At 39.3% G+C, this 14,966-nt stretch overlaps 1 protein-coding gene across 6 annotated transcripts in view; it reads left to right on the forward strand.

Moving 5' to 3' along the window:
- st3gal3a (ST3 beta-galactoside alpha-2,3-sialyltransferase 3a) overlaps positions 1-14,966 on the forward strand; it is a 556,478-nt gene that overhangs the window by 408,241 nt on the left and 133,271 nt on the right. Inside the window, exon 10 of one of the 6 annotated variants that reach the window (XM_072273563.1) lies at positions 8,259-8,589. The exons of the other annotated variants lie outside the window; for them this stretch is intronic. Coding sequence (XP_072129664.1) covers positions 8,259-8,321 — 63 coding nt within the window. The 3' untranslated portion in view covers positions 8,322-8,589. Of the gene's footprint in view, positions 1-8,258; positions 8,590-14,966 lie in introns of those variants that run through there. 6 annotated transcript variants of the gene reach the window in all.

The raw sequence follows: 14,966 nt of genomic DNA on the forward strand, positions 1-14,966 counted from the left end.
AGGAACTCAGCAGATCAGACAGCATCCACAGAAATGAACAAACTGTCGATCGTTTGGGCCAAGACCCTTCTCCAGGACTGGAAAGGAAGGAGGAAGACACCTGAATAAAAAAGGTGGGAAGGGGGAGAGGAAGAGGGATAGCTAGAAGGTGAGAGGTATAGCCAGGTGGCTGAGAATGGTAAAGGGCTGGAAATGAAGGAATCTGATAGGAGAGGAGAGTGAAATATAGGATTCTGCATTTTTTTTTCTCCTTTGCTTCTGTCTGCCCATCCCTTCCCTTATTTGGTTCTACCTATCACCTACAAGTCTTTGTCTCTATCCTTCCCCATTTCCTCCTCTACCCGGGTCTGTCTGTCTATCTCTTTTTTTTGCCTTGTGTTCTTACCAATCATCTACCAACCAATCTCTCTTTCTCAAAACTCTCGTATACGTCCCTCTCCCACATTGCTGTGACTACCAATCATTCTATCCTTCAGCTCTCACCTGCCAGCTCTTGTCTCACCCCTTCCTTTCACATCTTTATACTGGCTATCTCCTCTCTATACTCTGAGTTCTCAACCCAAAGCATCAACCACCCCTTTGTCTCCACCTGCTGAGTTCTTCCATCAGTTTATTTTTTGCACTGGATTCCAATATCTGCAGTTCCTTGTGTAGTATCCCAACTGGTTATTATAACTCTGTTAACTGTAGAACCCCTTTAGTGCAAAGTACCCATTACATTTTCTGGGTAAAATAGTGGCAACATTTCAAAAGTACTTCAGTGGCTGAAATATGCTTTAAAATGTCTTGGCATTATGTGAGTCTCAATAATATACAAGTTTTAAATTCTTTGACACAAAAGGTTCTGCAAATGATGGAAATCTAGAGCAATGTACCCAATGTGCAGGAGGAGCTCAGTAGGTCAGGTAGCATCTACAGTGGCATGCAAAAGTTTGGGCACCCCGGTCAAAATTTCTGTTACTATAAATAGTTAAGTGAGTAAAAGATGAACTGATCTCCAAAAGTCATAAAGTTAAAGATGGAACATCGTTTTCAACAAGATTAAGCAAGTTTAGTGTATTATTTTTGTTTTGTACAATTTTAGAGTGGAAAAAAAGGAAAGGAGCACTATGCAAAAGTTTGTGCACCCGAAGAGATTTGAGCTCTCAGGTAACTTTCACCAAGGTCTCAGACCTTCCTAAGCTTGTTAAGGCTATGGCTTGTTCACAGTCATTGTTAGGAAAGGCCAGGTGATGCAAATATCAAAGCTTTATAAATACCCTGACTCCTCAAACCTTATCCCAATAATCAGCAGCCATGGGCTCCTCTAAGCAGCTGCCTAGCACTCTGAAAATTAAAATAAATGATGCTCACAAAGCAGGAGAAGGCTATAAGAAAATAGCAAAGCGTTTTCAGGTAGCCGTTTCCTCAGTTCGTAATGTAATTAAGAAATGGCAGTTAACAGGAACGGTGGAGGTCAAGTTGAGGTCTGGAAGACCAAGAAAACTTTCTGAGAGAACTACTTGTAAGATTGCTAGAAAGGCAAACCAAAACCCCCGTTTGACTGCAAAAGACCTTCAGGAAGATTTAGCAGACTCTGGTGTGGTGGTGCACTGTTCAACTGTGCAGCGACACCTGCACAAATATAACATTCATGGAAGAGTCATCAGAAGAAAACCTTTCCTGCTTCCTCACCACAAAATTCAGCGTAATAAGTTTGCAAAGGAACATCTAAACAAGCCTGATGCATTTTGGAAACAAGTCCTGTGGACTGATGAAGTTAAAATAGAACTTTTTGGCTGCAATGAGTAAAGGTATGTTTGGAGAGAAAAGAGTGCAGAATTTCATGAAAAGAACCCCTCTCCAACTGTTAAGCTTGGGGGTGGATTGATCATGCTTTGGGCTTGTGTTGCAGCCAGTGGCACGGGAAACATTTACTGGTAGAGGGAAGAATGAATTCAATTAAATACCAGCAAATTCTGGAAGCAAACATCTGTAAAAAAGCTGAAGATGAAAAGAGTATGGCTTCTACAACAGGATAATGATCCTAAACACACCTCAAAATCCACAATGGACTACCTCAAGAGGCGCAAACTGAAGATTTTGCCATAGCCCTCACAGTCTCCCGACCTAAACATCATCGAAAATCTGTGGATGAATCTCAAAAGAGCAGTGTATGCAAGGCAGCCCAAGAATCTCACAGAACTAGAAGTCTTTTGCAAGGAAGGATGGGCGAAAGTCCCCCAAACAAGAACTGAAAGACTCTAAGCTGGCTACAGAAAGCGTTTGCAAGCTGTGATACTTGCCAAAGGGGGTGTTACTAAGTACTGACCATGCAGGGTGCTCAAACTTTTGCTTCGGGCCCTTTTCCTTTTTTGTTATTTTGAAACTGTAAAAGATGGAAATAAGAAAGTAATCTTGTTTAAAATATTAAAGAAATGTGTCATCTGTAACTTTATGCCTTTTGGAAATCAGTTCATCTTTTACTCGCTTAGCTATTCACAGTAACAGAAATTTTAACCAGGGGTGCCCAAACTTTTACATGCCACTGTACGGATGGGAATAAATGGTTGACATTTCAGGCCGAGACCCTTCATCAGGACTGGAAAAGAAATGGGAAGAATTGTGTTTTGTTTTTGTATTTTTCACCCTGAATTATATTCTTGGATCTCCCAGTAAGACAAAAATCACCATGAAGTTAAATATTCTCGCACAGATGCTAATTCTTTGTAAGAAAACCTTTTCTGCAAATCTGTCTGGAATCTAGCTGAGGACTGGTGTCTTCAATAAGACAACTCCTCTTTGTTGATTGGTGTTTGCATAGAACATTTTGCAAATACATTTGTCGGTTCCATTTCTACAGTATCAGTTACAATATCTTTATTATTAATTACTCTTCTGGTCCACATTGCTGTTCTTTAGATAAACTTATATCTAATCATTTAATTTAGTCCTTGTTGAACTACTCTGCCCCTTTCCCTATTTGTTTGAACGTATTCAATAAACAGATTAAGTATTCGGAACAGAGAAATATGAAAATGCCTGAGGATTAGCTTTTCTTCTGAATTCAATGGTAGTGAATAGTTTAAAGGGTTTGCTTTCTAAGATGTCTGATAGCAGACACTCCCCTTCCCAGCTTGCGTATAATGTTGCTATGAGCAGCTGGTACTTTTTGTTCTTAGACCATTTCCTCCAGGCTGTTCCAAATATGTACAACTTTAAAGTTGAGCAATATGCTTTGTTGCTATAAATTTCTGTAATCAGAATGCTTATTTTGTGAAGCAGCTTCATTTAGGGTAATGTGTTGTGAAAAAAAGAAATCTTATATTCTAGAGTATAAATTTCACTAGAATGGCTGTGGAAAACAGATGATATTGAGCTAGCAGCAATTTTTGCATTTTGTTTGATTTTCAGCCTTATTTATTGTAAACATGAAGTAGGGTATCATATCCATTATGTGCTCTCCATGTGCTTTGCAATTGCCCAATGTGTCCAAAAGAAATTCCCGTCCCACAAATACATATAAATTTGGTGGTATCAACCTAACTTCCATTGGACCGGAACAGAACACAACATCTCACCTGTTTGCACTCCAAGAGCAATCATATGCAAAGGGGACAGAAATTTTTGCTGCCATGCTCTTTTAAAGGAGAAGAAAAAAGTCAGTTTTAAAGTGAGGGAATTTTTTCTGTGTGTCCTGGAACTTGAGGTTCTGACCTCATAATTCTTGCTGCTGACAACAGACGTCCAAATGGAAAGTACTTTTATTTACTTATTGAGATACGGTGCAGAATAAGCCCTTCCAGCTGTTCGAGCCACACCATCCAGCAAACCCCGATTTAATCCTAGCCTAATCACGGGACAATGTACAATGACCAATTAACTTACTAACTCGTACATTTTTGGACTGCGGAAGGAAACCGGAGCATCGGAAGGAAAGCCTCGTGGTCATGGGGAGAACATGCAAACTCCTCACAGACACCCTATCAATTTCAAGTTGATGAGCATAAATCAACATTCAGAGATATATGATGCAACGATACTTATCCTTAGTTTTATGGTCACAGAAACCCACTTTTGTTAAGTCCCTTAACTCATTAAGGATCTGTTCTGCCGACGGACAATTATAATGGGAGCTTAACCATGAAGCACGTTTTAATTTTGCATTGACTGGTATCCAGGATAGAAAAGGGTACCATTTTTAAGAAATATGTCATTTGGGAAAACTTAATACTGGATATATAGTCTATATCTAGCTGTCAACAATTCTTCCTGGGTCAGATGCCACTTGGTCAACATACAGCTCTGGAAAGACTGTACTCACTCCTCTTTCTAATGAGCATTGGTGGAGTGGCCCAGTTATGATTGAAGCAATAAAGGATGAAAAGCAATCTAGTTATAAATAAAAATGTCTCATAACCAAATTGAGTTACTAAGTGTGGAAACGTTATACTGAATACATTTTGCCTATAATAATCTTTTAGATTCTGTGAACTTGTCAAAAACACATGAAAATCTACTTAGAAGATTTGTATACTTTAGGTAAGTATGTCATCCATGGAGATGTGGAATAAGAAAAGATAAGTCAGAGCAGTAAGCCTATTACTTCCACAAACTCTTTGCAACTTGGCCTTTTGTGAACTTAATTTAATCTCCTGAGGCTACCGCAAAAATAACTGTTTACACTGTGGTACATCACAAGTGTAATAGGATCTAAAATTGCACTCAGCTTTAATTATTTTTATGTAAAATAGCGGATGCACTTCAAAACATTCTGAAGTAATAACTCAAGGCACAGGAGTTGTAGGCATGTGACTTAGAAGTATTATTTTATGTTTAAGTGGTATTCAAAATAATTGTCCATCTTTGCGAAGTGTGTTATCTTTTGTGTAAAGAAGTGAGGAAAAAATTGTTCATGCTCCGATTAACTTACGGAAAGAGTGTAACGGTGATGGTAAGAAGTGGATGTATTCCAAATATCATTCATTGGGTTGATGTTAGCCTAGTGCATGTGCTTCACAGAATGAAGGCTTATAGAGAGTTGCACAGAAGACTTGAGCAAGTTTGGAATATTTTTTAAAAATAGACGATAAATGGAAAATAAAACAATCTGTTGTGTCCAAGTTGTAAGCAGGGACATTAAAGGAATATTAGTATTCTTCAGAGTGAAGCATTTAAGCCATTTTCAAAAGATGAAAATTATATAGTTGTTATATTCAGAAGGATCTAAGTCGATCGGCCCACTTGAGTCTGTGTTACCTCCATGGAGAAATCCCATTTACTCTTTTTTTTGCCATTGCCTGCAACTGTTTTAACTTCAACTATTTAGACTTCAAAAATAGTTTTCCAATTCCCATTTGAAAACCACTGTTGCATCTTGATCCATACTTTTTCAGCAGTGTACATGATAGGTGCAATCTCAAGTTCTTTTTATCTTTCATATCACATCTTTGTTGACATTAAATAGACTGAATATTTTCTGTATTTTTATGTAATTTTGTAATAATTTAAAACTGCAATTCACTATATTATGTATTATCTGACAAAATGGATGAAAATCAATATAGCAAAAAAGACAGAACTTATTTTACTTGGACTTGTCTTTTAAAATTGATAGCATGAACTGTTTTCCTGGAATCAGTGTGAATTAATCAATTTTTCAGTGAAAACAGCACTGTCTCTAAGCTCCTAAATAGACTTTCCTTCAAGATATAGAGGAGATCTTCAGGAAACACTGGAGGAATTGGATCAGCCCATGATTGAATGACGGAGCAGACTCAGTGGGCCGAATGGCCTGCTTCTGCTTCTATATCTTATGGTCTTATGGAAACCTCAAATAAGCTACTAATTTTGCCTTAAAAATCTTTAATTTTAGGGAAGACACAACTCAACACTTAATTTTTTCTAAAATTCTTGAACCAGTTAATTTGAAGGTGTTTGTGCTGTAAATTAGAAATATTTTCTATCTTAGGCACAAAATAATTAATAGCTAGCTATAGAGGTTGAGTTACTAAACAATGGTAATTTTATGCCGCTCAAATTATAAAATTGCAGAGATTTATACTTACAAAATGTCTTTCCAATACTGTATAAAAAGCTAGTATATCATACAGGAGGCCATTAAACCCAATCAGCTTTGCTAGAGAAATTGTGAGCTATTTTGTTCTGGCTAATCACTTAGTTATTTACACTAGAACAGAGTAGCAGTGGCCAGCTAGCCTCTCAGGCTCATGTTCCCCAGAGATTGGATGAAAACTCAAATTTATTTCAAAGGTTTTAAGGTCAGAGATGAAGGTATCCATGGACAGTGAAATGGTTACAAGAACCTTCATTAGAACAGGGAAACAAAAAAACAAATTAGTAGAAGATGGGGAGAGGATTGGGTGGATCAAGGAAAGAGTATCTGATTGAGTGAGAATGGAGACATAATATGGGAGTTAAGGAGAAGTTAAAATCCATTAGCTGATGTACTATGAATGAAAAGGTTGTGGGACATTCACAGAAGCCAGAAAATACAAAAAAATAGTGAAATTCTGAAGTTGGAGAGTTTGATATTGAGTCCAGCAGACTACATTATGCCCAGATGGGAGATAATTGTGATGTTCATTAAGCTTGCATTGGCTTTGTTGTAGTTGAGTCAAGAACACGAGATTCTACAGCTTGCTAGAAATCCAGAGTAATACGCACAAAATGCTGGAGGATTTCAGCAGGTCAGACAGCTTCCATGCAGAGAAATATAGAGTCAATATTTCAAGCCAAGACCTTTGGAAAGGTTTGTTGAGCACCTTTGCTCTGTCCGCAATACAGAAGGTTTCCTGGTAGCCAACCATTTTAATTCCACCCCCCCTCATTCCCATTCCAGCATGTTGGATCATAGCCTCCTCTATTGCCATTAAGTGGCTACTCTGAGATTGGAGGAGCAACACCTCGTATTCTGTTTGGGTAGCCTCCAACCCAGTGGCATGAACATTGATTTCTCTAACGTCCAGTAATTTCTCCCCCCCCCACCCCCATCTCTCTCCTTTTCTATTCTGCATTCGGTCTCCTCTCTTACTCCTGTTGTAGGGTGGATGAAATCACTGGAGAGACCCGAGTCACTGGTAGATACAAAGCAGCTTCTTTATTCGACACAACAAGGTACAGCAGGTATCATACGGACAGAGACGCTTTCGGTAGAAAGGTCTGCTAGCCCAATGTGAGCTCGATATTTATATGCTGAACACAAAGGCAATCGCTACTTAAAAAGTTATAGACAATGCTTCCTTTTGAAGATACATACAGATCATCACACCTTCTGACTTCATCCTTTCCTTCTGACGCCAACATGTCTGGGTTGGTATCCACAGCCTTTAGGAATGCAAGTTAAATCCGCAATAGATTTATTTGGCATTTTACGTGCTAACATAAAAGATGATTAATATTGATAATGTATAGATAATACTGTCTTCGAAAAAACAGCATCTGGTCAAACTATGGCGCCAGAAGCATCTGGCATTCACACCTTTTTAAGAAGCACATTGTTGTGTACTCAATCCACAGTACTTTGTCAAAAGAAGTCTGGTGGCCAAAGTCATTTAAGTGTAAACAAATCATCTACCCAAAAAAACTCACTCTTAACACTCCTTCTCTTCTCATCTGCCTATCACCTCCCTCTGGTTCCCCTCCATCTTCCCGTTCTCCCATGGTCCACTCTCCTACTAGATTCCCTCTTCTCCAGCCCTTTACCTTTTCCACCTGTCACCTCCCTGCTTATTACTTCCTCTCCCACCCAGCTGGCTTCACCTATCACCCCCTAGCTTGTACTCTTTTCCCCTCCTCCAATCTTCTTATTCTGTCTTCTTCCCCCTTGTTTTTCAGTCCAGATGAAGGGTTTCGGCCTGAAGCATCAACTCTTCATTCGAACATTAGAAAGTTTTGACAAGAACAGGCCATTCGGACTGTTTGTCCTACGTGTTCACAACTCACTGTAGAGAATTGTTTCCTGATGTTAGTCTGAAACCTCTCCATAGCCAGTCTCCACCTATGGCCACATGGCCTCGATGATGGATTAATTGTGAAGTAGCAGCAGGCATCCACATTACTTATATCCTTAATGATTTTGAACACATCTATCATGCCTCCTCTCATTGTATGTCAACTTAAGCGAAAAAAATTAATTCTTTCAATCTTTAAAGTGCGGCCTGACTTGTGTCTTATAAAGGTTCAGCAGTATCTCCTTGTTTTTATATTGTATTCCCCTTGAAATAAATGAAACATTGCATTTGTCTTCTTTACCACAGACTCAACCTGCTTGGAGCCTTGCACGAGGACTCCTCGGTCCCTCTGCACCTCTGATGTTATAAGCCTCTATCAGATCTCCCCCACTCCAGAGAAAACAACGCAAGTTTGTCCGTTCTCTCCTTATAGCAAGTGGAAACCACCCTCCTTTCTATGTCTACACTTCTCAGAGCTGAGATAAAACAGCCAGCATAATCAGACCCCAGTCACCTGACATTCTTTCTTCTCCCACTTCCCATTGGGCCGAAGATGGATAAGCCTGAAAGCACTTATCAGAAACAGCTTCTATCCCTCTGTTATAGTACTACTGAGTCGTTTCCTACTGTGAGTGGATGTGGAGAGGGTGTCGTGGGTAAGTCTAGGACCAGAGGGCACAGCCTCAAAATGGAGGGATGTCCATTCAGAACAGAGATGAGGAAGAATTTCTTTAGGTAGGGGTTGATGAATCTGTGGAAGTTATTGCCACAGACAGCTGTGAAGGCCAAGCCATTTGGTATCTTTAAAGCAAAGGTTAATAGGTAATTAATTGGTAAGGATGTCAAAGATAATGGGAGAAGGCGATAATGGAGTTGAGAGGGAACATAATTCAGCCATGATCAAACAGTGGAGCAGACCTTATGGTCTTATTGTGATAAGATGGACTGCTAGCCTTACAATCTCCCCTGCTATGACCTTACACCTTATTGTATGCCTGCACTGCATTTTTTACAGCTATAACATTTTATTCTGCAATATGTTATTATTTAACCTTGTACTACCTCAGTGCATTGTGGTAATGAATGTTATGCAAGATGTTTTTTCACTCTCCTTCCATACATGTGACAATAATAACCTGATTTACAATTAATATTATTCGCATTTGAAACCGAATAGTAAATATTGACCAGTTACGTAGGACTGTCCATTTAATACATATCAGGAGAATGAATTGACATTTCTGCTGGTCTTTGAAAGAAAGTATGGATTTGGCTGATTGTCAACTTGGATTTGGCTGATTGTCAACTTTGATTGTGTCAGCAGATTGTAGATATAATTTCAGTTATAGAACTTCAATATATAATCTAAAATTATGTTTCTGTAATCTTGCTCTTTATTATAACATTAAATTGAAATATATTTTCATGATTATGTCATCCTATTTGAAGAAATGAACCAATTCCTCAGAGTTGCCATGCCAATGTTTTCCCCATGATAAGCAATACTTAAAAAGTAGCTGATTATTCTTCTCATTGTTTGATGGAATTTTGTTTTATACAAAATGTGGTGTTTGCCTACAGCATAATAGAAACTGCGCTTCAAAGTAGTTTATTATGTGTGAAGCGTGTAAGAAGTTTCTGAATGATGTAACAAACTGCAATAGAGTTAAGTCTTTTGCTCTTTCAGTGTGATGCTGCTGTGCATCTGCTGATTCATGGGAGCAATTGTAATAGGTTTTAGCTTCCTAGGCCAGTGAGCCTGTTTCTCATGTTTTACAAAGCCTGCTTTCTAAACATAGTTGCTGCCACTTATGGTACCAAACACTTTTGAGAAAACTTCCAATTGATAATAGTTGTTTGGTTTCTGGTCATGAATGGGAGTCAGTCTTCAGTTCTTAACATGTAACTGGAAAACAGCAATCAGTTTGAAGTTAAAAGCCCAACTTTGCAAACAAACTCTGTATATAGCAGGTGTTCTGTGAGAAGTAGGGTCTAGAAGTAGGACCTGATTTATTACTGCTCATGAGTGCAGTATAAGACATTGGGTTACTTAACTTGGCTTGTTTCAAAACGGACAGGTTTTCAGGAAGCTTGCAGACCAAATGAATAACATAATTTAACACATCAATAAATGATTTGTTAAGGTTAGAAGTACTGGGTATTCAAAGAAGTTAGCTTCACAACATTGATGGTGGGAAACTGAGACCTATGCCTCCAAAAAAATTTTTAGACAATTTGTGTCAAAAGGGTGTCTAAGGAAATTGGATGCCTGTGAAGTCACCCAAGTGCAGAGAGCAATTCAGGCTTATTCGGAGGAATAGGGTAAGGATCATCAGGAACCATGAAGGAAACATGGGGTGAACTAGAATCTATTCCTCTGGTTTGTTTCTACAATGGACGATTCATTCATCTGCATTGTTGGTATGCCTTTTCAGTTCATAGGAATTGCACCTGTGTTTTGGAAATACAAAGTGCAAGGTGGTTACTGCAGTCATAGTGTTGCTAAACTGTAGCCGTTAGACTTTTGCTGGTTGGTTGAAGAATCGAATGGTAGAAGGGAAGCAACTGTGGCACTTCAGGCTTCTGTACCTCCTGCTCAATAGTGTCTGTGTAAGTTTGGCATGGACTGGATTATGGGGATCTTTGATGATAGGTAATAGATAAATCTGTTGTGAAGTATATTTATATGAAATTGCCATTATTTTAATAGGACCTTATAAAAGGTTTGTCAGGAGTGAGGATAGCTGACGTCCATGAAAAGGTGCAGATCTGTGGTCGTGTGACCAAGGTGTTCCTGCAGTGCCATCGTTCAGGTAGTCTCAAAGAGTTCACCCAGCAACAATGAATCAGTGGTGATTACATGCTTGAAAGTTTAGTGTGACTGGGAAGGAAACGTGGAGGCTTTTATTTTCCCAAGCACGTGCTGCACTTTTCCTTCTTGGTGGCAGAGATTGAAAAGTTTACTTAAAAACAAGAAATTGGATGCATATTTTAGTAAGATGAAGGCATTCAATTTCTTATTATGTCTATATCATACAAGTATTTTGGAATATTTTAAAGAGAACATTTGAAACCCATTTGTGCTCATTTTTTGAGTTTATATTATGACAGAGAAAATTTTAAAAAATTAGAAACAAAGAGCTGAATTAAGTAGAAGCCATCATATACAGTAGTTGCAAGAACCCAACTGATGTATCATTTTCCTTTTGAACATGGATTTCCGACCTTTTTTATTTTTGGAGCCCTGCCATTAGCTGAGGGGTCACTGTGAACCCCTGCTTTAGAAAAAGAAGTCTAACACCCATAATCTGTTTTCCTAATATATGATTCTGGACATAAATCAATGTGATTGATCTTCAAACATTTTCGTAGGTGCTGTAGCAAGTTACTTACAGTTGCAAGAAAAAGTTTGTGAACCCTTTGCAATTACCTGTTTTTCTGTATTAATTACTCATAAAATGTGGTCTGATCTTCATCTAAGTTACAATAATAGATAAACACAATCTATCTAAACTAATAACACATGGACATTTGTACTTTTCATGTCTTTATTTAACACATTGTTTAATCATTCACAGTCCAGGCTGAAAAAAAGTATGTGAACCCTTGTATTTAATAACTGGTTGAACCTCCTTTAGCAGCAATAAATATCCACCAAATTTTTCCTGTCGCTACTGATCAGACTTGCACAACGACAAGGAGGAATTTTAGACCATTACTCAATACAAAACTGCTTTAGTTCATCCATATTTCTGGGATACCTTACATGAACAGCCGTAGGTCATGCTATAGCATCTTAATTGGGTTGAAGTCTGGACTCTGACTTGGCCATTCCAAAGCATAAAATTCCTTCTTTTTAAACCATTCTGATGTTGATTTACTCATGCTTTGCATCATTGTCTTGTTGCATCATTCAACTTTTATTAAGCGTCAAGTGAAGGACCACTACCCTGACATTCTCCTGTAAAATGTCTTGATACAATTTCAATTCATTGTTTCCTCAACGATTGCAAGCTGTCCAGGTGCTGAGGCAGCAAAGCAGCCCTAAACCATGATGTTCCTTCCACCATGCTTCACAGTTGGGATGAGGTTTCTGTATTGGTTTGCAATGTCCTTTATTCTCCAAACATAGTGGTGTGCATTTCTGCCAAAAAGTTCAACATTTGTCTCAACTGTCCACAGAACATTGTCCCAGAAGCATTGTGGAACATCCAAGTGGTCTTTTGCAAACTTGAGATGTGAAACAATGTTTTTTTTTGGACAGCAGTTGTTTCCTCTGTGGTGTCTTTCCGTGAATACCAGTGTAGGGATGAGGTTTTACTTATAGTGGACACATGAACAGAGACTTTAGCAAGTTCTAGAAATTTCTGCAGGTTTTGATACCTTTTTTTCCACATTACACATTGTGCTCTTGGTGTAATTTTTGCAGCATACCCAATCCTAGGTAGAGTAGCAACAGTACTGAGTTTCCTCCATTTGTAGACAGTTTCTCTTACTGTGGACTGATGGATACTTGGGTCTTTAGAAATACTTTTGTAGCCTTTTCCAGCTTGATGCATCCCTACAATTCTTCTTTTAAGGTCCTCTGAATGATGATTTGATTGAGCATGGTGCACATAGAGTGATCTTTCTTGAGAAGAGCAGGCTCAGTCAGTGACCTGACTTGGTGTGTGTGTTGTTTATAGGGCAGGGCACCTCCACAACCCACTCCTCCAATCTCATCTCATTGATTGGAACACCTGACTTCAAATAAGTTTTGCAGAAGGCATTACCCCAGAGGTTCACATACTTTTTTGAACCCAGACTGTGATTGTTTAAATGGTATACTCATTATTAACAAGAAGTGCAATTGTTTGTGTGTTATTAGTTTAGGCAAATTGTGTTTGTCTGTTATTGTGACTTGGATGAAGATCAGACCACATCTTGTGAATAATTATTACAGAAGACCAGGTAATTGCAAAGGGTTCACAAACTTTTACTTACAACTGTAGTTGCTGGCAGGAGCCACTGCCAGCTCCTTGGCAGCTTGGTGTGGTGAATAAACACTGGCTCTTTCTCTGTTGCCCACAAGCTGAGAATGAATAATATAAACCATCAAGATGTGCATTCCTTTCCCTTGAATTTTGCTTTCGTTTTTTAGTTAGCAAAACAAACCTCTTTCTCTCATGACTTCTAAATGAGAGCAGCGATTAATTCCAGGGTGAGTACTGTTATCAGCTCTCACTTAATTTCATCAATTGGAACATTTAGAAATGACATTTGGTCTTAATCACTTCTAGCATTCAAGTTTCCGGCGAACCTGAGAACTGAGATCCACTCTGCGTTTCTACTCTTGCATTCTGTCTGTGTGTGTTTTCACATATTGCATGTAAATAGATCTTAAAAAGTGGTAATGAGTTAAATCATCTCATGAAAGAGCTTGAATAATCCAACAATTAAAGCAGTGGAATAATTGCCATATTTAATATAGGACTCATGAAACTTACTAAGAAGTGAAAAGAGCACTATGCCGTATTGATTATAAAAAATTAAAAGTGCAACTTTTTATGAATAGGAAACCAAGGATAATTTTTGCACAGTATATTTCAGTAAGTATGTTTTGATTCCAACTCTTGCTTTGATCTAAGAAATGCTCAATGTGCAGCACAGAAAAATAAATTTCTAATGTTATCTCCAAAGTTAACGAGCATGCTGAGCTCATTGACTTCATTAACTTTGCCTCCAACTTTCCCCTTGCCCTCAAATTTACCTGGTCCATATCCGACACCTCCCTCCCATTTCTTGATCTTTCTGTCTCTATCTCTGGAGACAGCTTATCTAGTGATGTCTACTATAAGCCTACTGACTCTCACAGCTACCTGGACTATTCCTCTTTCCACCCTGTCTCTTGCAAAAATGCCGTCCCCTTCTCGCAATTCCTCAGTCTCCGCCACATCTGCTCTCAGGAGGAGACTTTTCATTCCAGGACGAAGGAGATGTCTTCCTTTTTTTAAAGAAAGGGGCTTCCCTTCCTCCACCATCAACTCTGCTCTCAAGTGCATCTCTCCCATTTCACGCACATCTGCTCTCACCCCATCCTCCCACCACCCCACTAGGGATAGGGTTCCCCTTGTCCTCACCTACCACCCCACCAGCCTCCGGGTCTAACATATTATTCTCCGTAACTTCCGTCACCTCCAACCAGACCCCACCACCAAGCACACCTTTCCCTCCCCACCTTTCTGCTTTCCGCATGGATCGCTCCCTACGCAACTCCCCTGTTCATTCGTCCCCCGCATCCCTTCCCACCGATCTCCCTCTCGGTACTTATCCTTGTAAATGGAACAAGTGCTACACCTGCCCTTACACTTCCTCCCTCACCACCATTCAGGGCCCCAGACAATTCTTCCAGGTGAGGTGACATTTCACCTGTGAGTCGGCTGGTGTGATATATACCCTATCCTTGTTATATGCGTCTTCAGACTATGCGGATTCACAGTTACGCAAAGAACCTATTTCTACCAATGTCTCGTTATATGCATCCAAAATTCACAGTTATGCGAGGAGCACTGCTTTCCCGCCAATACAGGTCATGTGTGGGCGCCTCACAATTTCACCCCTGCCACTCTTGCATTGGTTTTGGCAAGGTGTGGATGCGCGATCTTAAACTTGGTTTTACCTACGGTGCAGTGATTTTGTGCTTGAAATATTTAACTATGCCTCCTAAGCGTCCGATGTTAGGTCTTGGGCTGTCAGCCGAGCGGCAGAGAACCGCTTTAACACTTGAAAAAAAGTTGGAAATTATAAACAGCGCGACATCAGCTGAAGGTAACACAGCTCTGCGACGTTACTGCCAGGAACAGAATCTTGCCTTTAAAGTTCTTTTGTTGCTTGACAATGTGCCAGCCCATCCTAAACATTTGGACAGCATTGATCCTAACATAACAGTGCGTTTCCTGCCGCCTAACACAACATCACTGATTCAACCAGTCGACCAAGGTATAATCCACATTCAAGGCGTGGGTATTTTTTTTT

Source organism: Mobula birostris, chromosome 12 (assembly GCF_030028105.1).
Source record: "Mobula birostris isolate sMobBir1 chromosome 12, sMobBir1.hap1, whole genome shotgun sequence".
Classification (NCBI taxonomy): domain Eukaryota; kingdom Metazoa; phylum Chordata; class Chondrichthyes; order Myliobatiformes; family Myliobatidae; genus Mobula; species Mobula birostris.